At 44.7% G+C, this 24738-nt stretch overlaps 1 protein-coding gene and 1 long non-coding RNA gene across 3 annotated transcripts; one reads left to right on the top strand and one right to left on the bottom strand.

The window, feature by feature from the left end:
• Nucleotides 1–1454: 1454 nt before the first annotated feature.
• Nucleotides 1455–3023, bottom strand: LOC108502787. The gene is made up of 2 exons (XR_001876618.1): nucleotides 2929–3023; nucleotides 1455–2084 (listed from the first exon to the last, which is right to left on the bottom strand). It is a non-coding gene; the product is annotated as an uncharacterized LOC108502787 (long non-coding RNA).
• On the top strand, nucleotides 2572–24258 carry LOC108502786 (core histone macro-H2A.2). 2 transcript variants are annotated; one of them, XM_017826098.1, is made up of 9 exons: nucleotides 2572–2608; nucleotides 8183–8416; nucleotides 14216–14322; nucleotides 15551–15748; nucleotides 17014–17124; nucleotides 18319–18418; nucleotides 19342–19431; nucleotides 20858–21032; nucleotides 23559–24258. In XM_017826098.1, the coding sequence occupies exons 2-9, from the start codon at nucleotides 8245–8247 to the stop codon at nucleotides 23722–23724; spliced, it is 1119 nt and encodes a 372-aa protein (XP_017681587.1). In that variant the 5' UTR covers nucleotides 2572–2608; nucleotides 8183–8244; the 3' UTR covers nucleotides 23725–24258. The 2 variants fall into 2 exon arrangements, with proteins under 2 accessions (XP_017681587.1, XP_017681586.1); XM_017826097.1 differs by lacking the exon at nucleotides 2572–2608 and adding an exon at nucleotides 2787–2837.
• Nucleotides 24259–24738: the final 480 nt, after the last annotated feature.

Here is a 24738-nt window from a genome sequence, read left to right as displayed (position 1 = left end):
TGGAGCACTTGACGTTCCTGCCCTGCCAGGGCGACCCTGGACACCTGCCAGCCTGAGCGAGAGTGAAGCTGTAACTCCTGGTGCCAGAGCTATGAAATATTCATTGCAGTGTTTGAGATGTAACAGCTTCTGGCCCAAAACGAGAGTGCCATAAACAGGCTGGTTCTCCCATAGCTGGGGAGTCAGGCAGCCAGCGCTCTATAAATGCTCCTCCGATGGATCTGTTGTTTATTTTGACAAAGTAACAGATTGTATTTGCGCTCGGAAGGCAACCGGCAGATGGTCTTTGCACAACCTCGTGAGGGCAGGCCCCGCTCCTGCTGAGTGGGGAAAGCTCTTCAATCGGGTGCTGCGCGTTTTTCCCTCGCACAATGTTAGTTAGTAACAGTTCTTCCCTGAACATCCACGGATAAATGGCCACAACACACAGCTACTGTGACCAAAAAATAGGTCTATTAGCTGCTGGTTCCAAAAGTGTGGTTACTGCAGAGCAGTTCACACGTGTGGTAACTCTCTCCAAATGCTGCCTTGGTCTGATCTGCTAAAAAAATTCTTTATTCTAGTGTCACAAAGCAACTGAGAATATTCCAGAAACACTTGAAGCAACAAAAAACATCCATATAATCCTGTTAATATTTAGGTTAAGGATAGAGGCTGTACCCACTGGAGAAATAAGAGGGGAAACTGAGTTTATGGGACTATTACAAATCATAACAGTAGGAAAACTGGTCTATAACTGCAGACATCTATGACTGACTTAAAGATAAAAACTGTTATATTGTGAAAATCCTTTATGTCCTCTCTCACACTTCTCCAGAATTCCCGTTTCCTTATGGGGAATGTTGTTTATAAACAGAAAAATGTTGCTGTAAACAGAGTGAGTTGTCCTAATGTCGAAAGTTTGCCTCACATAAAGACTTTTTTTTTTCCTTGAAAGGCCTCCCACACATTTGTGTTCTTATCACACAGCAACTATTTGATGTTAAACTGGGAATGTTTTCAAAAACTTGGGATGCTTATTTTGCCTCATCTCAAATTATTTTTGATTACAAAGCTATGTATCATGCATGATTGTGAGGGTTATTGGATGCAATTATTTGTATCTGGAAATAAGACAAATGTAAATGCTTTACTTCCTTCTTCACATGGGTTTTATGTTGTCATTTATTTTTATGCTTAGTGCTTGAAAATCTTCTTCAGATTCCTCCTGCCCTCCCAGCATGGTTCAGTACACTGACAAGTCTTACAGGTACCTTTTTCCTTTGCTAAATTCCAAGCCTCACCAGGGAAGATCCAGGTAAGACTTTCCATTACCCGTAAAATAAAAGTCACTCACACATGTGAGGTTTTTCTCTTATGATTTCAAAGCACCTTGACCTTGTTTTCAAAAAGAATTGGGGAATAGACTCCAAAGCATTAATCCACAGAAATGTGTTAAAGCTCTTACTCATTGCTTAAAAAGAGGCAAGATATTTTTATTTCAATTTTAATGACAGTCAAAATACAGCTGTGTGTATGAAATGCCTTACTCAAGGTCACAGAGTAGCCCAGGAAAACACAGGTCCTCACCTCATGCCCTTTTTCTTCAGGGGGTGGTGCAATCCACAATTAATATAACCTGAGGGAATATTCCATTGCTTCTTTTCCCCACCAAATCCAATTCCATACAGACCCAAAATTGTTTACTTTGGCAGAGCCAAAAACCAGACTCCAGCGAACCTGTATGATTTTTTTACAGCAACAAAGGGAAAGCTGAAACCATGGATGACTCTTTATCACTCTGTTGTTCCCAGACACCCTCCTGAAGTAACACCGCGGGCTGGAGTGGTCTGGGTTAATAATGTATCTCCTAGTGCATTACAGTAGCCCTCAAATGTCTTTATTGTGAAATTGGTGCAACGACACAAAGTATTTGTATAGGCATGATGATATAAACCCAGCTTCATACAACAATGTACCTGAGTTAGAGGTAACCTGCACTCTTCTGTCCGCACCATCCCGTGCTCACGGATTTGGCGCTGCCAAGGCTCGTAACACAATCGCTTATTGCGTCTCTCGGAGTTCAAGCTCCTGAATCCGTGTGACTGCGGGGAAGAAAAGCAAAGCCCTCAGCTTTCGTTCGGAAGGGAAGTTTGCAGCCCCCGTGGATGAGTTGGAAAGCCTGCGAGAGCCCGGAACGCCAGACGACACAAAGAGCCGCCGACACTCTTTGTTACGGCCGTTCCCAGCCAGCTTGGGGATGCTGGAATATTTGGGCTGGAGGCACCGTGGCGAGGCACGCAGGTCACCTTGCTAAAGGGACAGAGGGACGGGTGGCTCCCTGTAACAAAAAACAGGCAACTCACGAGCTTTAGCCCAAGCTGGGGTTGCCTTGAAACCTCTCCCGTCTCCAAACTCCCCCACCCTGGGAAAGGATGGGAAGGCTTTCTGCCTTTATGCTCCCGACCGCCACAAGCCCACCGGGACCGGCGCCAAGGGGACCCTTTCCCCGCTGGGCGGGGAGGGGGTTCCTGCCCCCGCTGCAGCCCTGGGGCCCGGGCAAGGAGGGCGGCAGCCGACAGAGGGGGGTTGTTGCGGGCCCGGGCTGCAGTGACTCCTCCTAGAGGCGGTATGTGCGGAGCGGGAGGAAGCCCCTGCCGCCCCCCTCAGCAGCAGCCGCCATCGCCATCGGAACATACAATACGGGCAGAGCTGCCGAGGCGGAGCGAGGGCGGGGGGAGCCCGACAGGGAGAGTGGGGAGGGCGGGCGAGGGGGGGCAAGGAGAGGAGGAAAAGAGGGGGAGGAAAAAGAGGAAGGGAGAAGAAGAAGGAGGAGGAGGCGGCGACGGCGGCGGCAGGTGAGGGGAGCGGCGGCGCGGGGGCTCCGGGGGCCGCGGCGAGGCCGGCCCTGCTCCTCTCCTTCCCCCTCTGCCCGGCCGCACGACCCACCTCCTCCTCCTCCTCCTCCTCTTCCTCCTCTTCCTCCTTCTCTTCCCGCCGCCGCCGATGCCTTTCTTCGGGAAGGTCCGGCCGGGGCCGTGAGGGGAGGGGGGGGGGCGGCCGTGAGGGGGGCGGGGGTCGCGAGGCGGCGGCGCGCGGGGCCGGCCCCGGGGAGGGTGTGGGTGTGTGTGTGTGTGTGTGTGTGTGGGGACGGGGGGACGAGTGGGCGGCTCTTCCTCGCTCGCTGCCTCCTCTTCGCCCCCGCCGCGCTTCCCGTGTCGAGGCCGCGCCGCCGCCGCCCCTCAGCGGGGCAGCGGGCGAAGCCTCGGCGGCGGCGGCGAACGCTGAGGGCGGGGAGGGGGCGTGGGGGGGGAGCGTTTGCGCGGGAAAGCCGCGGCCACACCCCCCGCACCACACCCCGCCGCGCCCCAGCGCGCCTGCGCGCCCGGGCGGCACCGCCCGCCCCTCGCCCGTCCATCAAGCGGCTCGCGGCCAATCAGCGCGCTTCCCCCGTGGCCCGGGCTGCGGCAGCGGCCAATCAGCGCGGGAGTGGGCGGGGCGGTGGTGTCTGGGCAACGTCGAGGCGCGGGCGGGCCCAGAGGGGCGCGGGGCGGGCTCTGAGGAGGAACGGGGAGTTCTCCTGGTTCGGCTGCGCTGAGCCAACTCCGGACTCTCGGTCTGGGTCTCAGTAGCCGGGCCCATCCCCTCAGCCGCTGTGCTTTGTGAGGGGGAGCTGCCCAGGCAGGGCCACCGGTGTTTGGGGTGCTCGGGAAGCTGCTTTCGCAGGAACGCGCTCTGTGCCTGGTCCTGGGGTCCGGGGGATACCTCGCCTGCCCGCTGCACAGCGCTGTGTTTGTGCCCGGCGTGTGCCTCACCGAGGGCATTCGCGTAACCAGCACCTGCTCTGGGGCTCCTGGATTATTTTTCACAAGTGTCTTGTGTGTATATGAGTGTGCAGCCGAAGTTGGCCCGTGATAAAACGTTTGTGGGTTCCTTGTCAGCTCGTAACTGTTCTAGTAGACCTTTGTCTGGAGATGAGGACAGTGCAAGTGTGTTGATAGTCCCACGTGTCCTTTGTTTCAGTCTTTGCCTGCTGAGTTCGAGCTCTCTCGGTGTTTGGAAGTCAAGATGCTCCGAGGGCTGGAGCCCCTCTGCTCTGGAGCCAGGCTGGGAGAGATGGGGGTGTTCATCTGGAGAAGAGAAGGATCCAGGGAGACCTTATTGCAGCCTTCCAGTACTTGAATAAAAAAGAGAAAGAGAGACTTTTTACATGGGCAGGGCAAAGGGGAATGGTTTTAAACTAAAAGAGATTTACATTAGATATACGGAAGAAATTCTTCCCTGTGAGGGTGCTGAGGCCCTGGCACAAGTTTCCAAGAGAAGCTGTGGCTGCCCCATCCCTGGAAGTGTCCAAGGCCAGGTTGGACAGGGCTTGGAGCAACCTAGTCTAGTGGAAGATGTCCCAGCCCATGGCAGGGGGTGGAATGGGATGATCTTTAAGGTTCCTTCCAATCCAAACCATTCTGTGATTCTAAGTACTGCCAGCCTGGTTCTGCAAACCACTCTGCTGTTCTGGGGTAACAGCTGTTAAATAACAGCCAAATGTTTTCAATCCCTCTTGGGAAATCCTGCATCACCTGTGTAAAATCCATTTGGCTATTTAAAAACAAAAAGCAATTCCTGCTCCTCAGAATTTACTGTTCTCCACCAGTGCTGCAAGAGTTTTGGTGCTACATTGTTCAAACTAATCTTTCTTTTACTGTTGTCTGTGGTTTTTCTTAGAGAAAAATTTAGATTTGGTGTCTCTTAGGCATTTTGTACAGCACTGAACTCTCTGATGTGAGTCCCTGCTTTCTGGCCCCATCTTGACACGCTAATTTCTGAAATTGTTTTCTGGCCAAGTCCAGTTTTTTTTTTTGAGGGTTTCATCTGCTTCTGTGTCAAAAAGTTGTTCATATTTTCCAAAAGTTATATGTGCTTTTCCTGTCCAAAGATGATTATGAGAGTTTGTTCTTCAGACTCTCAAACCTGTGTAGGACGGACAGAAATGTGGCTGTGGTAAAGCTTGGTCCACTGGGATGTGGTGTGAGATGCAGATGGCACAATGGTGAGAGGAATATCCCAGGGCAGTCTGTCATCTCAGTGTCCTTGTGGAGCAGTCCTCGCCCTCTGCTGACAACTGTGGTGGGAGAAAAGAGGGTGGTCACGTCTGCAGAGGAGGGACCCTACAAGGGGCCAAAGCAGACCTACCTGAGAGAGGTGAGGAGACAGAGCTCTCTCCAGCAGGCAAAAGAAAAATGTCACTGGTTGTCTGGGCTCTGAAGAAGGTAAAACTCAACAGATGAACGCCCAGCTTGCAGAAGTCTACCCTGTTTCCATCACAGAGAGCTCTGGGAGATGTGGTAGCTGCTCAATCCCCCGTAGCAACACAGGGATGTTGGAGTCATGGCAGAGTAGGAGTGTGCTGTGACCAATTAAGGGATTGGGAAAATTAATCGCTTTAAATTGCCCAGGCCTCGTGATGTCATGGTAGCCAGATACAGACTCTTCCAGCTCAGCGAGGACGGACTTTACACGAACGGCACAGGCGTATCTTTAAATGGAGGCTGTGCTTTGTGAGGACAAACGTAGAGATGATGAATCAGCTGGCACAGAGGGAATTCATGTGGGTAGACTCGAGAGCTTTTCAAATGAGAAGCCCTTGAGGCTTGGCTGTGTCATCAGAAGAGAATAATTAGGATGGCAGTGCCCAACTTGTAGCTCTTTACCTGTTGGTTGCCGTCCAGGTGAGTGCCCTACCTAACTGTGGCAGGGCTGAGCTCAGGGTCATCCTCCAAGGTGATGGTGCTGCAAAGGAAACCAAACCCTTGCCTGTGGGATTCCTTTGTCCAGGTCCACAGGAGCTGATGTGCACATTTCTTTGTCCAGGTCCACAGAAGCTGATGTGACTATGCCATAGCTTGGCTTTCTACCAAAAAATTGCCTCCTGTAGGATTCAAGACAAGAACACAGTGTTGTCTGTATTGCTCCTCAGTGTACCCTGGTCCACGTTAAGTTGCAAAGAAGAGAGAGAGAGAGAGAGAGAGAGACAGTGCTAGCAGAGTTTTGAAACCTCTTTTGTATTTACAAATGTATCTCAAAAAGTCCCACAATCATAACCTGCTCTGTCACCTGCAGTGTATTTGGGAAAATATTTTGGGATTCCAAAAGTTGGCTTGGCAGCAGGGGGGTAAAAATGACTGAGGCTTGCTGTGAGAGAGAAGGGGAAAATAAAGGAGTAGACGGGGTGGAATGTTCAGTGAGGCAATGGAAGAATGAGCCAGAAGTGAGTAATTAAACATAAATTTATATAACGCTACAGCATGCCCAGGGCAATGTGGTTAGTTATATACAAGTATGTTTGGATTTTCTATCACAGAGATCAAGTACAACTATGATATTTTCTGTGGGTGTGATCTCTTGATGTTTGCCTTTTCCCATTGATTTACAAGCAAGTGGGATTTGATACTGTGGGGACAAACATATGAGGAGTGAGCTTAATATGATTTTGATACATGTAGTGTACTCTGCCAGCATGGCTCTCTGTAGGGATTTCAGTGCTGGACTGAACTCTTGGGTGATGGAACCGGTTCCTGCCCTACTTGCATACACTTATTAAGTTCCACCTTAAAATGAGTTACTGTTGCTCATATTGTTCACAAGTGAAGGCTGTTCCAGAAATTGGCTCCTCTGATGGCTAAGAAACCTAATTCCCTACGTTTATTCAGTAGTTTGAGTGTCAGTTACCTCGAATGAAAAAGATACATTTTAAGGGTTGTTATTATTATGAAACCGAAAGTTTGTAAGGAGTTTGTCACAAATTGCAAGTTTCATTGAGGAAAGGACCTTGGGAGATCACCTCCAGTCCCAGGGCAGATCCAATGCTGTCCAGTGGTTTGTGGCATTCATTCTGTAACTGTTTTAAAGTTGTGGGAAGGTTCTGCTGCCTCCTCTCTGACCGAGTCCGGTGCTCTGCTCCCCCCCTGCTACACAGCTTCTGTGAGAGCCACTGCTGTAGGGAACACTCACTCTCTCCACCTTCGCAGCATCCTCTTACATCTCTGAAGCAATCTCTAAACTTGTCATGTCTCCCCACTTCCCTTTCTACCTTCCCTTTGAGCTCTGTTACCACCACTCGTGATTCCAGGCTGGCAGTCAGCAGGGAGCTTGGAGTGGGATGATGAGCAACAGCAATTTTGACGTGTCCCTGTCTGATAGGTTTACTGCTTTAATCTTTCCCAACTTTTCTTATCATGCCCACGTAATGTGTTGCACACAGAATAAAAAAATTGGCCCATACACAAGGACATGCCAGGGTTTTAGAGATCCCTGCTGATATTGTTTTCCTTGACACCATAAACGAAACCAGCGTTCAAGTTGGGTTATTGTAGAAACTGCCTCTTGGCTTTGGCTGTTATGGATGAGATGGTTTCTGGGAACGCCTGGCTTTGTATGGGCAGATTACTCTCTTTGTACATGCACTTCGTTTATAATAATCAGGATAAGATTGAAACAGGTTTCTGTGCCCTGCTTGGGTGAATGTTGATTGTTCCCGAGGGCTTGCAGTGGTGTCAAATGAAATATATTTTTATTTTTCCGGAAGGCTGTTTAAAATGAAGATTGTGATAAAGTTTAACAATATCACCTAAATTCATAATTTATTCCCCACCCACCCCCAAAATTATCTCCCTCCTTGTGTTTCCTCATTTCACTGGGGTGAATGAATACTGGGAATGAAGTAGCTGTGCCTTCACTGACAGAAATACCACCTGTGGCAGACCTGCTCTTCATTGGCTTCAGAGGAGTAACCAGGCTGGTAATTGGGCCTCCAGGGCAGCTGTCAAAATGGAGTTAAAACCAGGTTTTGTAAACAGAGTTAAAACATCCCTATTATTTGGCTGAGAACTAGGGGTGTAATAGGACCGCTCGCATCCTTTGGAGTGGAGTGGCAGATTCCAGGGTTTGTTGCCTGTTTGCCTGTGGTCTCGTGAAAAATACGGAGAAAATGAGGTTTGTTTTCTTTGTTGCTGATATTGCTTTCCTGACAGTGCAGTTCAAAAGCAAAGTTACAGCAAATATCCCAGTTATCCAACTTTTAATGAATAATGCCTCAGGTATTGAGGGCGGGCTTGGATTTTTTTCCCTCCTGGAACAACAACAACAACAATGCATGAAGATGTTTCCCGCGCGCTGAAACACCGACCCTGTTTGCCTTCTCTTGCAGCTTGTGTGTTTGGAGCAAGGCGTTCGGAGTCACCAGGGGGGTGAGAAGCACAAGGCTGCGAGATGTCGGGCCGGAGCGGGAAGAAGAAAATGTCCAAACTGTCCCGCTCGAGCAGGGCTGGTGTCATTTTCCCCGTGGGGAGGATGATGCGCTACCTGAAGAAAGGGACGTACAAGTACCGGATCGGTGTGGGAGCGCCCGTGTACATGGCAGCTGTCATAGAGTACCTCGCAGGTAAACCAAGAACCTGGGCCTGCAGCTGCTGAGCACGCACGGGAGCCAGGCATGTCCAAGGGATGGGGCAGGAGCGTGTGGAGCACTTCTGAAAATCAGGCTCTGCCAGTGCAGCACTTGTTGATGTTTGCTAAAAATGCTGAGGAGGTTAACTTCTTTCTTGAAGAGAACAAGGGTGGAAGTTTTCTCCTATGGAGGCACCAGCTGGACAGGATAATAACTGATATTATATTGTTATGTTAAGCTTTTGACACACCTAAATGTGACCAGTGACAGGACCTGAGGGAGTGGCCTGAAGTTGTGCCAGAGGAGATTTAGGTTGGATATTAGAACAAGGTTCTTCCCCCAGAGGGTGGTTGGGCTCCCCAGGCAGGGGTCACAGCACCAAGGCTGACAGAGCTCAAGGAGCGTTTGAATGATCCTCTCAGACCCATACTGTGACTCTTGGGGATGGTCCTGTGCAGGGCCAGGAGCTGGACTCAATGATCCTTATGGGTCCCTTCCAGCTCAGCAGATTCTGTGATTCTGTGAATAACAGGAGAAAAAAAGTAAACCTACCTTGTACATCTTTTGTGCTTTTCAAGTGAGCAAACTGTTTTGCTGGCTGTGTTTCTCCTTGCAGGACAGTGTCAAAAGTGTTATGAAATATAAAGGTTGTTCTTTTGTATTTTAAAAACACTTTTGCTTTGCCTAAGCGTGTAAAGAAAGTGCTTCAGGGTTTAAATCTTCCCACGTACCCCAAGTTTTCTTTTTCCTTCCTTTCTGAAACTGAACTCAGAGGAAGGGGCAGGTGTCACGTGGTGATACAATATCCTGTGATTCTGTACAGTAATGTTTCGGAGTGTCCTGTGGTCACATCTGCTCAGTTTCTTATTTAATTATGGAAAATAACACTTTAGGAAATTGTTAGAACTCACGGTGCAGAGAGGATTCTGGTTCAGGTTACTCAGGTGTTACAGATCAAGACTGAGGTGCATTAGAGAATCAGTGAGGAGTCACAGCCTGGATGGAATTAGTTGAGTGGATTGTGTTTCAGGAGCATAGTTTACTGCCAAAGTGGCAGGAAGAAGCTTGCATGGAGCCTTGGTGTCCATGTAAAAGCATGCCAGGCTTTACATAAACATCTCTGTCTTTTTTACACATGAAAGCCTGTTCTCACTACTAGGCAATAAAAGCACTATTTTCTTTCAAAGGTGTGGAGAAAGTATAAAATTTCACTACTAAATTTCACTAATTTCACCATTAAAATTAAATTTCTGATGATGCCTAATAGCATATTACAGAAACTTCCATGTTTGTGCTGGTACACTGCAGGATGAGAATTGACTTTTTTTGTTGTTTTCTGAGGCTACTTCTGGAGCTGGGGTGACAAAGTATTGCTTGTGTTGAAGAAATCACACTAACTTTTATAACATAATGTGCTGCATTGTGACTCTGCTGACCCTCTGTCGGGGGAGGAATATGTCTTTTCTTTTCCCACTCCACATGGATCCAGAGCATTCAAAGGAGCTTCTAGGATAAACATTTGGAGATGCTTGTTCTGAACTGTGGCAATCATTACAAGGTGCAGTAATAAATTGTCAGCAGCACATCTGGTGTGTGCAGCATTTTGGTAGTGCAGACTGAGTTATGGTCAGCACTGTTGACCTATTACCTGAACTAGAACAATATATATCTTGGCTCTGCTCCTGGCTAGTAAATGCAGTTTAATTTGGGTCATTAATATTATATGGACAGATTACGTGTGGGCCTACTCTTTGTTTTAGGGAAAAAAAGAATGTGTAGTGAACTGGGCAAGAAAATTGCTAGAGGCGTGGGCTGGGAGCCCACATAAATTGTAAAGGAATGCTATTTTAAGCTGCTTGGTTGAGCAGAGAACCCAAGCCTGCATATATTGTCATAGAATGGAGTAATGTTTCTGAGCAAACACCTACTGCTGGTGGATAGTGGCCTTTCCAAAACAAAGTTTCTGTGCTCTGTCCAGAGTTTTGTTTGGAAATACTACAAAGGTGGAGAGTTCGATTAAAAAAACAGTGTTGCAACATCTAACCCTGCTGATCTAGTTATTCCTAATACTTTGTGTGAATCAAGTCTTTGGTTTTGGTAAGCCTGTAGAAACAAAAATGTGTTTTTCCAAGGCTGTTGTTAAAGGGGGTATTACATGTCAAACTGGCAAATTTTCTTAACATTATCTGATGCTTCCTGTTACAAATGCCATTCTTTTCTCGTGGACTTGCATTTAGGAAATGCTGGTTACTCAGGATGAAAGGCTGCATGCAGGGGAACTGCTTCAGGCTAAATCTGGGACGGTGGCAATAAGGGAGTCTGGTTTTTTAGCTGTTTCACAGAAGCAGGTCAAACCATATATTTTTGTTGTGTTAAGGCATTCATGAGAACTCCTCTAAATCCCTGAGTGCTTCTCTGCATTTGAGCAGAGATTTGATGCTTTACAAAAGGGGAAGGGTGGTCTCTGTGCCTTTCATTTAAGTCTCTCTATGCTGTTTTATATCTTAGGCTGGAAAATCATATTGCAAAACTGCAGCTTAATTCCTGTCTAGAAAGTTTTGTTTGCTGGAACAGCGTTGGGCTCCACTGGCTTCAGAGTTAAAGCTCTGGAAAATTGGACTCGGTCCCATTGGATTTATGGAGTCTGCAGCAGACTCATGCTCTGAGTGTGCACAGGGCTGACTGCAGTCACAGTCATCTAAATCAAACATCAGCTGCACGTGTCCCACAGTGCACCTTCCCAAAAAGCAGGCAGAGAATGCAGATGCCCCTTGATTAGGAGGCAGAAGTCATGTGAAGGGGGTGCTGCTCAGAGGAACTCGTGGAAGATGCCAATGGAAAGCCATCCCCTCTAGGGCAGAACACATCACCAGGAAAGGCTTCTTCCTTCACAGAAATCACCTGGCATGATCTGCCTCACATGACTTATCCTAAAGGGGAGGTGGAAAACAAGATAAATAACCTGTATGAAATCTTTCCACTTTGCTATCAGTATTTCTCATAGACCTTTCTTATCAGTCCAGCTTCACAGAAACAGGCTGAGCTCAGCTGAACAAATACCTTTGGCCTGGCTAGGAGGCTTTTACTTCACAGACACTCCAAATGTGTTGATCCATCAGCCAGAGAAACCTCTTTTTTCTGGTATGTCACAGGATGAGGAGATGTAATCCCATTCAGGTCATGGCTTGGCTGCTGCTCGTGTCGGCTGGAAGGGAGTTATATTCTTCCCTGGTCTGAGTGCTTATCAAACAAGAGAAAAGGCTCCTCTGAAGATACTTTAAAAAGAAGTGTTGGGTAGAGCCAGTGGAGAGTTCTGGGCACTGCTCTGTAGCCCAGCATTCCATGTGTGCCAGAGTCCCTCAAGGAGCTGGTTTGCTTGTAACCCCCTGTGCTGAAGATGTCTGGACTTGAAGTTACACTTCTGGTGTGGAGGCATCTTTGTGGGGTTTGAATCTTGAGGGAAGCAAGGTTGTTTCAGATTTCGCTTTAATTCTTACTGCCTGCTGCTGAGAGCACATAAAGTAAAACCAACTTATGGCTGAGAATATCAAGATGCCCGATTCCCAGAGAGCTTGTTGTAGTACATGCTTTTGTTATAGGACCTATATTCTCGGACTAGTCTTAGAATTTAGGTAACCTCAGCTGTTAAGATGTTTCTGCTTGAAATGTAAAGCACTTTCTTTACGAATCTGTTATTGTCAGCAGAGGATGTGACAACTGATGCCTCTAGTTTTGATGTGTATTTTGCAAGTGCCATTTTATATTATTAAGACTATGAGTCCCTGCCTCTACCATTAGAAAAATATGCATATAAACCACCATTAGAAGGAGGTAAGGTGATTATTTACCTATGCAGATATTTGGTGTCCTTTGGTAAGTTGTATATACATTTTCCACAGTCTGCCATACATCACCTCTGCCTCGGATTCCCTTCTTCCCAGTGTCCTGTGGTGGATGGCTGGCATTTGAGTGTTCTGCCTTTTTTGCTCTTGACATTAGGCAGAGGACATTTGGGTGCACCATCAGGATGCTGCTGGCCAAAGGACCCAAACCTGGGGGAGTGGGGTGAGCACACAGGTAGCAGGATGTGCCTGTTGTTGGCACACCTGAAAGAACTTCAGTTCCCATGCAGGTAAGTATGTGTTGCTTTTTTGGATTTTTGTTTTTTCCCCCCCAATGCAATTTTCCTCTGCTATCAGCACACATCTGCAAAACCCACTGGAGAAGCCTGGGTCTCTTTTCTTGCTCTCTGCTGGTCTGCACAATGGATGGAATCTGTTCCTGCTGTCTGCTGCTGCCTTAGCTCCACTGGCAGAGGCCTGGGAGAGGGTCTGAAACTTCCAGCCCCGTGGGGGTGAATATAGCTGGATTATGCAGAATTTCTTTTCAGTCTCTGTTAAAATCCAGGACAGACTCTAGGAAGTGCTAGAGCTGAGAGGTTCCTCCCCTAACTCTCACAATTCACTGTGAATATGCACATAAATTTAAAAAAGATAGGCTTTTACATCTCCAGCATTCATTTAAATATGTTCACTGTGTACTAGTGAAAACTGGAAGACAAATATGTACTTTTGTTATTCTTACTGAATGATATTGAAAACTTGTATTTTTCCCAAGAGTCGAGAGCTAAGCATCATGTTGAAACCATCTGGATTTTAGCCAGACAGCATTATGTATGTTTCCACTAAATTCTTCATGAAAGTTCTTCTTCTTATAATAGTTACAGTTCTTTATTTAGGAGTAAGGTATCATTAGGACACTGATGGGCTGTAGTTTTCATACCCCTGTATGAAATGCAAAACACAAACAAATGCAAACAACAAACCCCAAAACCAAAAGACAGGGACACTGTATGCTTTTAAAATGAAACAAAGTTTGAATGTGATTTTTGTGATTATTTGGAGGGGAGAGGGGAAAAAAATCCCTTCTTCCTTCCCAGTGTTTCAGTAGAGTTCTTACCTGAGAAATAACATCTGAGTAGGGGCCAAACTGTGTAAGTTAATGAATTCCAATGATTGTTTACTGCAGTCCAAATAAACTTAGAAAGATGTGTCTATATTTCCTCCATAACACTTAGGAGGAGCTCGGTGACTTTGGTTGCAATATAAATGTTACTGCTAATTTAGAGAAACTACTTTTGAAGTGACCTCCGGTTCCCAGAGATGTAGAAGGAACCTTCTGTCAGTATTTCGTGCGCTGAAGCTCTTACGTTGTCTCTGCTTGCACCTAAGGCAAACCTCTCGTATCTTGATCTGAAATGAAGCTTCTCACAGATTTTCAGTGCCCTTTTATTCCAGCAGTGCCTGGCTAGTGTGCTGGCTTTCCAAGTATTTCTTCAAATGCACCTCAGTCTTCATCTTACCTAGTCCTGAGAATCCTTGCTGTTTGGCAGAGCTGTCTGTGCCAGGTTTGGGGTTTCACTGCATGCTTGACTGTTTGTTGTTATCGTGCTACTGCTAAATTTTGGACTGCTAATGTACATTTTTATAGGGTAGTTCTTTTGTCTTTTTGAAAGAATTATGACTTGGGGCTTGTAAAAGAAATGACGTGAACCGAGCTTAGCACATTTTCTGCTAGCTCTCCTTTAGGGGGTACTGGGAAGGACAAATTAATTGACCTAAATTTACAAATACACTGAGTGGGATTTGGTTTCTGCCTTTCCGTAGCTAAGACCCTTTAAATCTGGAAACGTCCCGAGAAGGTAAATGGATATTAAGAAGGAATGTAAAGCGTGACTGCAGCGTGTACCTGAGGTGCATTTTTGTTGCTCATTTTTATCTCGCTGTGTTGCAGCTGAAATTCTAGAGCTGGCGGGAAACGCGGCGCGGGACAACAAGAAAGGGAGAATTGCCCCCAGACACATCCTCCTGGCAGTTGCAAATGATGAGGAACTGAATCAGGTACCTGTTCACTTTTTAATGCAGGAGTCACGTGCTGTGGCACAGGGGAAGGCTGGAAACAGTTTAGTCTGAGACGTGAACGTGGTTGTCAGAGCAGAAGGCAAGACCGTGCCCTCTTAAATAAAAGCAAACGAAACCAAAGGTTCTGAGATACCTTATCTTAAATCTTATGGACATAAATTTTGCTTCTTTTGTAGCCTGTGGGTCCTGTTGAAGTGTGTAGGCCTGATGCTTCATTCTTCTCAGGGACATGCAACACTTGAAGAAAATGCACCTTATGCAAGACCTTTTCCCAAAAAGCTTAGAAATGTGTGTTTTCTATTATACTGGCTGGGAGGCCCGTCTTGGGTAGGGATCTGGCTCACTCTGTTGCTGCCTCCCCACCCATTTGCCCATTAGCTGTGGTTTGCAGTGCTTTGACTCTCAGGATCACAGGTGGGTTCACTTCTGCTAAACTTGGTGAGTGAGGACAGAAATCATTAGGATGGCCTGTAAATCGTACTATTCAGGGATGCCAAAAAGGTTCGGGCAGCATCAGAGTATCTCTTCTTGGTGGGCCCCACGTTAAGATGGATGACATCATTCACACTTTGAATACTCCTGCGCTTAATTTGTCTGCTTTAAATAATGAAAATGTGGTGCCCATGAAGTCATGTGACTCTGTTTCTGCTCAAGCAGACTGAAAAGTCAAAGCAGAGGCCAGGAGAGAAGGAAGGTCATGCTAACACTACCAACCTTTTCCCAGCTCTGTGGTTCTGGCCGGTGACCTGTGAACTGGGATCTATAGAGATCCAGTGTTGTCTGTTAGGAATTAGCCAGACATTGTCCTCCACATAATATCACAGCCCACTCTTGTTGTTTGTCTCTGCAGAGCAGGTCCTTGGGGCTCTTCCTTGCTTTGTCACTGCATGTTTCCCTGCCAAAGGGGTCTGCATCCAGTCCTTTGAGCAGGGCTGTGGGACAGGCACTTTCTTAAGCAGCCCACAGGCACTTTTCTTATTTTACCCACACTCAGTTTCTGAGTCACCAAGGACGAGTTTGCACAAGGATCACTGCACTGGAAGAGACAAGAGTGATTGTACAGCAGCAGAGTTCCCAGGATGTGCTGGCTGACTTTGCTGTCACCTGCCAAGTTCCTTTGTATTGTGGATTTTCTCCCTAACAGTTTTTTGGTGGTGTGGGCTAAGAGGATCTGTAATATGCTTCTCTACACTGCTTCTCCTGGCAGTTGCTAAAAGGTGTGACTATTGCAAGTGGGGGTGTCCTGCCTAGAATTCAGCCTGAGCTTCTGGCCAAGAAACGGGGTGCCAAAGGCAAGTCTGAGACCATCCTTTCCCCTGCTCCCGAGAAGAAGGGGAGGAAATCCATGGTGAACAAAAAGAGTGGGAAGAAGGCAAAGTCTCCCAAGGCCCGGACATCCAAAAAGGTAAGCACAAGGCAGGTGCACATTCCATGCTGCCCTTTGCAGTACTTTCTTGATAACTGTGTGGAATCTCTTTACCTCCACATTAACTGTGTGGCAGTGAGCTCTTGCTTTTAAACATCATGTACTGGAGGGATATCTTGCCTTCAACCTTGTGCAGTTACTGAATTGCTGTTAGAGATTTTCCTAACTGCCCAGAGAACTTGTCCTGACGTGGTATGGCAGTGCCATTGTGACAAGCTCTTTGTTGCACGTGTTCTTAGCTGTGCTGTTGTTAGTGGTTTTTAAAAGAAGAATAAATGAATCAGAACTTGAGCACTGCACCTTCCCTCGTGGTTGCCCTTCCTCTGTCACTATCCAAAATGGTTTAATTTGGTAAAGCAGTAACCCAGATCAGTGCTCTTGGTTTGTCCTTCCAGAGCATGCACCTTAAAATGCTGCTAGGTTTTGTTTGGGTAGGATTAGATGATATTAAGCTTTGACTTAAGCTTTTTAAACTTCCATTAAGCACATTTTTCTAGAGGCCTTTAAGCTTTGATAGAGTTCCGTAGCTGAGGATATGCAGAGACAACTTTTGAAAAGAAAACAGGAGTTGCTTAATAGGATGTTTATTAGGATGCCTCTGTGTATTGATCTCAGCCACCACCTTACTTTGAATTGTGCACATCAGAGTTTGAACTTGTTAGGAAGAGTTAGCTTCTTGACATACCTTAAAGCAAACATTGAAAGATGTGAGGAGATGCTCCTGCAGCCCTCTAGGGCTGGTGTGTTTGCTGCTCCTGGAGCTAAGCAGCAAGAAGGATTTATGATTTATTAACTGAGACTTAACAGGTTTTTTTTCAGATCACAAAGTTGTTTTTTCTTCAGATTGGGATATTTGACTGGGTTACTAAGTTACTAAATCTGATTTATTATGAGCTCTGCTCTGTCAGCAACAAAAATAAACTAGCACACACCCACCCATAAATACAACTTTAATTGTTAGTGAAACTACAGATGGCTGTGGGTGCTCCGAATCTGAATGTAACCACAAATGTATATAATACCTCAGATGAACCACTGATATTTAGCATTATATAAACAGAGCAGACCTCTGTTGTTATATAATCTTTGGGGATTAGAAGGCTACAAGTAATACATTGATCTGAGAAGATTAAATTTATAGTAACTGATTAAATCTATCCATTATTCCGTAATGGTATATGTTGATTTTTTTTTTCCCCTTTTGAGAGTCCTTGCTTCCTTGCTTTTTTTCTCCCCTCAAATAGAACAAACAAAAAGACAATGAAAAAGAAGGAGCTTCAAACTCAACATCTGAGGATGGACCTGGGGATGGTTTCACTATCTTGTCCTCCAAGAGCCTTGTGCCAGGACAAAAGGTAATACGAAGTCAGAACGGGTTGGGATCACAGCAGTGGGGCCTGGCATTAACAAAAGGATGAGTTTGATCCCACAGCACTGCAAAATCTCTGTGTTCTGCCTCAGTGGTTCCAAATTTAAGGCCAAAACTCGCTCAAGTCATTGGCAAGATCTCAAAAGTATGTCTGCAGATAAAAGATTTCCAAGAACAATGCTGGTCAGCCCCTCTGAAGAGATCCACACTGAGTCATTTCTTGGCCTAAGCAGGACTGGGGTTTTGATCGGTTTGGCTTTGTCTGTGTTGTGCTGACATACTGCCAAACCAGGTTTAAACTTCTAGGCTATTTATTGTTTCTCAAAGAGTATTTCTGGGCCAGGTCCCAGGATCACCCAGAGCTTGTTGCTTCGTGCCAGAAGCCCGGGTGCTCCATCTGAAAGTGGGCTGTGGGACTGTGCTTTGTCAGTGTTCCAACTGAGGACCTCACCAGAGCTGCAGAACATTCCTACTGCTCCATCTCAGCACAGGCTGTGGCATCTTGCCTGGCCAGAGTTACAAAGCTGTCCCACCAAAATACATCTCCTTGGTGTTCCACTGACTGTGCCCTGTGTTTATTACTTTTTGTTCCCCTGTACTCTCCAAGAACAAGAAGGTTTTTTTGTCTTCCTTAATTTTTGAACCCTCTGAATTAAACTGGAGGTTTTCTTACAGATTTAGCTATGGGAATATAATCAATTTTTTATTATTATTTATGCCAGGAATAGGTAATTAATCACTGGGGTTGTGAAGCCTTCATAGATCAGGACAGTGCTCAGCCCATCTTCTCAGCCCCCTTACAGTAGTTCTCTGAGGGCAAGTGCTTCTACAGGAGAAACACTTTTTAGTTTCTTTATTTTTCTCTTTAAACCAAAGCATTTCCAAAATCAGCCCTTTTTTCTCCAAAGTGTGATGCTAGAACACTGATTTTTCCAGCAGTAACTTCCTCTGGAGCAAACTCCCAAGCTGTGGGCATATCACCAAATAATTGGAGCGGTGTCCAAATTAATTAATCAAAAGCTGAAAGTCAGAATCACACACACTGAACACAATAAAATAACTGATCTCTGAAAGACTGAATCCAGACTTCTTTCATTTTAGTTTTTTTTGTGGTATGAAAATGCTTTTTCACTCGCATTACTATTTTATTTTTTCCTATCCCCTCATTATTATTTTTCAGCTTTCTCTGACACAGAGTGACATCAGCCATATTGGCTCCATGAAAGTAGAAGGCATCGTTCACCCCACAACTGCTGAAATAGATCTCAAGGAGGAAATAGGTGAGGCTCTGCTACAGGCAGAAAAAAACAGATCTAGAGCTGGAACAGTAGCTGGTCTACTGGCTGCCTGCTGAGATCCCATCCTGTTTCATCTGAATCTTCCCCAGGCCATAAATATCATTTACAACACTTCTGAAAATCAGGCTGGATCTGACTAGGTACAACAGGCTAATCACTAATTTATCTCTTTTTTTTTTTTTTTTAATGATGCCTTGTGACAAGCAAAACACAGATAATTGGTTGAAGCACATGAGCAGCAAAGGTGTAAATAATCATTACTGCTGTCTTTTCTTGGATTATTTTTATGTTTGCCTCTGAAATTTCTCTTACAAAACTTATGCATTAATAGCACTGCTAATTATGCTTTTCAGTATAGGATATGACATAATTTAAAAATACTCATGTACAGAGCCTTATCCTGCTCATGTGAAATAAGGAAATATTATCATTACAAATACAGAAATTGAAGCAGGAGGGAGGTAAAAAGCTATTAGTCCCTCACATAGGGGGGCACAGAATCTAGTAACAGGCTTTGGGATCATTGTTTTGTAGTCATCAAGACCTTCACTGGCATCTCAGCTGTGTTTGTTTCAGCAAGTAGTAGGGTTTGTATGCCGAACTGATTCTGGAGGCTGAAAATCTGAGTCCTGAAAATCCTCACTATTTTAGCCATAAATCAGAGTAAGACAGCTTTCTTGCAGATATTTATATTAAAGTCATTTCCAGTAATATAATAGAGGGCTCTTCAAAACCAATAAAAAGTAACTTTATCTGTGTCTAGGCACAGTGGCAAACATAAACATCAGCTGCTGCTGATAGAGGGAGACAGGATAATAAGTGTACAGTGTTCTTTTAAAGAATGCAGAGTTGTTTTTCCATGCTGATGCTCTGAAGCCAAGGCCTTTTGCTCCGTGTCCTTGCAGGCAAGGCGCTGGAAAAGGCTGGAGGAAAAGAGTTTTTAGAAACAGTGAAAGAGCTTCGCAAATCTCAAGGACCTTTGGAAGTTGCTGAAGGTAAAAAGGATACTGCAGTCTGCCTTGGACACAGCTCATTTCATATGTTCTTTTCTCTGGACATTCTGGTCTGTTCTGGATTATATATGTGCCTTTGCTTGTGTGATGTAAATGTTTCCTCTTCGAAGCTGCTGCTGATGTGAACAACCTGCTGAGGGGGCAAAAAAGGAGGAATAGGATACCTGTGTGCTGTGCACGTTCTGTCTTTGGGCTGATTAATTTCTCTTAGGCAACTTCTGTCTGCAGGAGCCCCAAAACTAAGAAAATCTTGTGCTGTCACCTATGTGCCATCTTTCCTGCTGTGTTTGTACTGATTTTTGGAAGAGCAATTGCTCAGACACCACAGCTAAATTATTAGAAGAACTCCCTGCAAGGGTTTAATGCATCTGTAGCAGTGAATGGGTTGGGACTTGAGCTTGTGCTTTCCTTTGTGGACAAATTAAACCAGTTTATATGGATTAAAGGTGGCTGGAAGATGGATTACAGAAAGTTATAATATGTCTTATTTGACTTAGTATCTCAATACTCAAGAAAGTAAATGCTTTAAATTGTCTCATTTTGGAAATTTTCTGAATGAGTAGCCTAGTTTTATAATCTCAAATGACAGGGAAATTTTTATACAAGATAATGTGCTTCACTTTCACATCTAATCAAATTTATCTGCCATGAAATCAAAGTAAACTGCTTTTCTCTGCAATGGTGGACATGTGAATACATCAAAGTTTTTCATCCTTGGGCTAATTTCATCCTGCACAGCTAATATCAGAGAGTTTAACCTGAGATTCCCCAGACCCAGATTTCCAGTAGTTCTGATGGTCACAGTTACAACAAAAGCAAACTGATGCCATGCTGTGGACTCTGCAGGTCCTGGAGAAATATTAGGCTTTCTGAAAAATTAATCCGAGTTTCCTAATTGGACATAACTGGTGGGGACCTTCAACAAGCATCTTTGATTTTCTTGTCCTTATCTGAAATTACCCAGCTGTGTAAATGTTACTCCCCAACACTCTGGAGCTGTAATATGATGGTGATGATGATGCAGGATATTTGTGCAAAGCATTGGGTGACGGCACTGCAGAAATGTGTGTTGGGGGATTAGCGCTGCCGTGTTCAGGGCAAGGTTTCGGTACTCTGCATAAAAAAAACTCAGAGGCCATGCTGAATGAGAGAGCTGAAAACCATTACTGAATAACTGTGTGCTAACCAAATGAGCCCTGGGTTCTTTGGTCTCCAAAGAAATAACCATTGATCACAAAGGCAATGATGAGACAGTCAGATTCTGATTGCGAGCGAGCCACTGTGGCGTGTCGTAATTCCAAATGTATTTCTTTGGAGAGGTGATGTAATTAAGAAGTGCATTGGGTTGAGAGGTCAGCGCAGGGTGGTTCCTGTTCGACACTAAATGTTACGTTTCCGTTTGTGTTAGCTGCACTCACTCAGTCTAGCGGCCTAGCAGCAAAGTTTGTCATCCACTGTCACATCCCACAGTGGGGCTCGGACAAGTGTGAAGAGCAGCTCGAGGAGACTGTCAAGAACTGCTTAACAGCTGCAGAAGACAAGAAGTTGAAGTCCGTGGCGTTCCCCCCGTTTCCCAGCGGCAGGTAGGACTCTGGCTGCACAGGAGGGTTCTGTGTCAGGGAGCAGTGGTGTAATTAGCTGTCAGAGAGCTGCTGCTGTGGCAGAGAGGTGCCCTCTGCTCTGTGACCCTGCCTCTGCCCCTGCCATCGGACACCGTGCTGCTCCAGGGGAAACCAGCCTCGAGGGCAGCGCTGGCAGGACACTGCCAGAAAGCCTTTGTGAAGAGAAATTAGCCACCTCACAGGAGAGCTGAGTGGGCTTGCTGTGTTTTGTATTGCTGGGCACTCATTTTCATTCCTCTGCTATGGGCCTACACCCCCTCAGGTCCCTTTGTTTGTCTGTAGGGGTCTTATTAAAACTGCATTTGCACTAATAAGATTATACCAGCATAATACTGAGGGCAGGTAATAGGGATGCAACCTGAGGTAGGTAAGTAGGTGTGGGGTGCTCACTTAAGTCACCCTGGCAATATAGATTAAACAGACTAGTCACACAAAATCTCTTTTTTCAAAAGAAAATGTTTCTCAAATGTATATTTGCTTTAAAAAGGGAACTATGAAACTAGCTGTGAAGCTGCGTGTTTCTGTCTCAGTGACTAGCAAACAAAATGTGGTTGACTAAGAAATCCAAAGTATTTATCTTTTTCTTTTTTTTTTTCTTTTTAACTTCTTTTTAAACCAACAGTTTGTTGGTCTCTGATCACAAGAAACGTTAGACAAGCCCTGCTAACTGCAGAACTTGTTCTTCTGTGTTAGAGTTCGAAGGCTTATATTTGATTTGAAATGTATCTGCTGGTTTTGGTAGTAGGGCCCAAAGAGTAGAGTACATAGTACAGGCCAGTTGTGTTGGCCCGACAGTGAGTAAAATGAAAGTAAAACTGTGTTTTGATCAGTGGAATCACCCCACATCACTGAATACACAGGAGGCGAAAGTGCCATTTTTACACAGACAATTTTCAAAGCAGAATAATATTTTTATGAATCTGGACAAAAGAATAAATAGAGGGGCAGTGCAATATTTAGTGATTTTTTTTTATATACAGATCTTTTTGTTTATGGTTTTCAGTCAGAGCAAATCGTGATAATTTTTTTTAACACTCTTTAATAATAAAGTGCACCTTTCAAAAATGAACTGTAGCTTTTAATGCCAACAGAAATAGTTTTGAGACCTCTTGTCTTCTGTGAGCATAGAATTAGAATAATCCAGTCTTGGACCATTAGTCTTGATGGAGATCCTTCTGCTGCTTTGTTCCATGTCACACTCTGTTGCTCTTACAATTACTCCTGCTAACAGAAAATAGAATAAATCTTACCACGTGGTAAGATTTATCAAAGGACCTCAAAATTTTCTGAAAAAAGGGAAGAATTTTTCAAATCGGACTTAATGGCTTTGTTTTCGTTTTATTCTCCCTACATGTCTGCACAGGAAATACTGGTTTTGTGAGTAGATCACGAATTATGCGGCATCAGTCCTGTGAATTTTTTACATTTTCCTCTGTGCCATCCTAGGGACTGTTTGCAGTAACTGATGTAACACTACAATAGATGGGATATTTCAGTTAAGCCAGGTCTTTTTGATGGTTTTCAGTATAAATATGAGAGGTAGTCAGAATCACTCACATAAAACTGAGTAAAGAGAAGTGAGAAGTACTAAACGTAGAAAGTGAAATACAAAACACATCCAAATGTTACCAAAAAGTGGGGGGGGGGGAAGGAAAAAACACTGCAAAGGCAGTTCTGGATGCTATTAGAAGAAATACTGTAATCTCTCAAGTGTAAGGATTGTTAGGCACTGGAATGGCTTATCTGTGTATTCTGCTGTAGCCCCACCAAAGATCTGTAAGTACAAGTTAGACAAACCTTTTTCAGAGCACAGAAGTTTTATATGTAATCCTATCTCAGAGGAAGGGCATGGCCTAGGTTGTGCTGACCAACTATTTTTGGCGTGGATCAAAATTCCTCTGGAGCATTATCGTGCAGCAGAATCTAAATAGGAATTAAAAAGCCCACATACTGGAACAACTGGTAGCTTTTAGCTGTTTAGATTGTAGGTTAGAGAATATTACCATCAAAATGAGTGAATGAGTGTGTCTTGACCTTAATTTGGCTTGGAGCTGTAATTTCAGTTATTTTCACAGGAGTCCCAAGCAAAGTATTTTTAATGACAGAGTGAGGAAGTCAGCTGAGTAGGTGATGTTTTGTTTTTGTTTTTGGGGTTTTTTTTCAGTTTTCAGCTAAAAAACGTAATCATCCTTTGAGCTTTCTAGCCTGCCCAGCATGGCATGGAAAAGTTTAATTCTAAGGGGGGGAGCATTAAAAAAACCTTTGTGTGGTTATAAAAAGGAGAAGCAACTGAAAACAGCAGCTGTACCGACTGATATAGCAGCGGGTAAATACTGCTATCAAAACCTTGGGGTGTGCTTCTGGATCTGCCAGACTGCGACTGGCACTGTCTTGGCAGCAGCGCTGGCTGGTTGTTCTCAGCATCACGTGTACCCAGTGCCTGCCCTGTGACACTCACCTGTGCTCTTCTCTTCCCCTCCCACACAGAAACTGCTTCCCAAAACAGACGGCAGCCCAGGTGACTCTCAGAGCTATTTCCACCCATTTTGACGGCACCAGCTCTTCCTCCTTGAAGAACATTTACTTCCTGCTCTTTGACAGTGAAAGCATCGGCATCTACGTGCAAGAAATGGCCAAGCTAGACACCAAGTAGCAGTGGCAGCCAAATGAAACTTTATTTTTCAACAAACTTGAGTAGCATTAAAAGCATTAGAGGTGGGTTTTATTTTTTCAATGTGATGAGGAGGGGGAGTGGTAGTAGTGTGATGTGTTGTGACTTGATGAAGAGCTGTGACTAGAGATGAGAGGGGTTTAGTCCGATTTCTTCATGCTATCAGCATCCTCTAGCTATTTCTATCACCTTAAGCAATTGAGTTACCATCTGTTTTTGGGAGTTTAGTGTCCCTTGGTACTTTAGTTTAGGAGTTTTTAAAGAGTAACCTCATTTTAGATTTGTAGTGATGATTTCTCCACACACACCACTTTAAAGAAAGCTCTTAAAAATGGTCTGCTCCCTTTTCCCCTCCCTTGAGGGTAGATGGTAAACTCCCTTCAGCCCACAGAGAGAGGGGAAAAGGATTTTAGAAGTGATGCATGAGAAGCTTCTGTTTTGCTTTTATCTCACAATAACCTCTGTAATTACTGAGAATATTTCATGCTGATTTTGTTTGTTTTATAAGAAAAAAAATGTGTCAAGCGTGGTTATTGTTATAATCCCTAATTTCGTTCTGGGAATTTCTCACCTTAAAAAAAAAAAAAAGAAAGCAGCATCAACTCTAACTAAGTACTTGCTGTATCACAACAGCAGTTTTTCTGGCTGAAGTGTAATGCTATAAGTGACGTGATCAAAACATCTGTGGTGATTTTGACACAAAGCTGCATTAATACATTATATGCATTATATAGATATATTATAATATATATAATATATTCTATATGTAATAATATAATAATATATAATATATATTATATATATAATATGTAATAATATAATAACATATTATTATAGGAATATATATATTCCTGTCAAATCCCAGGATTACATTAGCCCCTCCCAGGTTTTAGGCAGGCTTTTCCCTGGCAGCACTGAGAGCCATTCTCCCTGCATGCTGCAGGACAGATTCCAGATCTGTAAGAGGCAGGTAATTTTAGAAGAGCAAGAATAGAG

This window comes from Lepidothrix coronata, unplaced genomic scaffold (genome assembly GCF_001604755.1).
Source record: "Lepidothrix coronata isolate B3197 unplaced genomic scaffold, Lepidothrix_coronata-1.0 Scaffold124, whole genome shotgun sequence".
NCBI lineage: Eukaryota > Metazoa > Chordata > Aves > Passeriformes > Pipridae > Lepidothrix > Lepidothrix coronata.
The sequence above is the reverse complement of the archived record's forward strand: the minus strand, read 5'-3'. Positions and strand labels throughout refer to the sequence as shown.

Bases quoted from the DNA above. Each gene is read 5' to 3' on its own strand.
- LOC108502786 (XM_017826098.1), top strand. From the start codon at position 8,245: ATGTCGGGCCGGAGCGGGAAGAAGAAAATGTCCAAACTGTCCCGCTCG. The intron at 15,749-17,013 runs GTAAGCACAAGG...CCCCTCAAATAG, and splicing joins AGGCCCGGACATCCAAAAAG to AACAAACAAAAAGACAATGA. The intron at 18,419-19,341 runs GTGAGGCTCTGC...GTGTCCTTGCAG, and splicing joins AGATCTCAAGGAGGAAATAG to GCAAGGCGCTGGAAAAGGCT.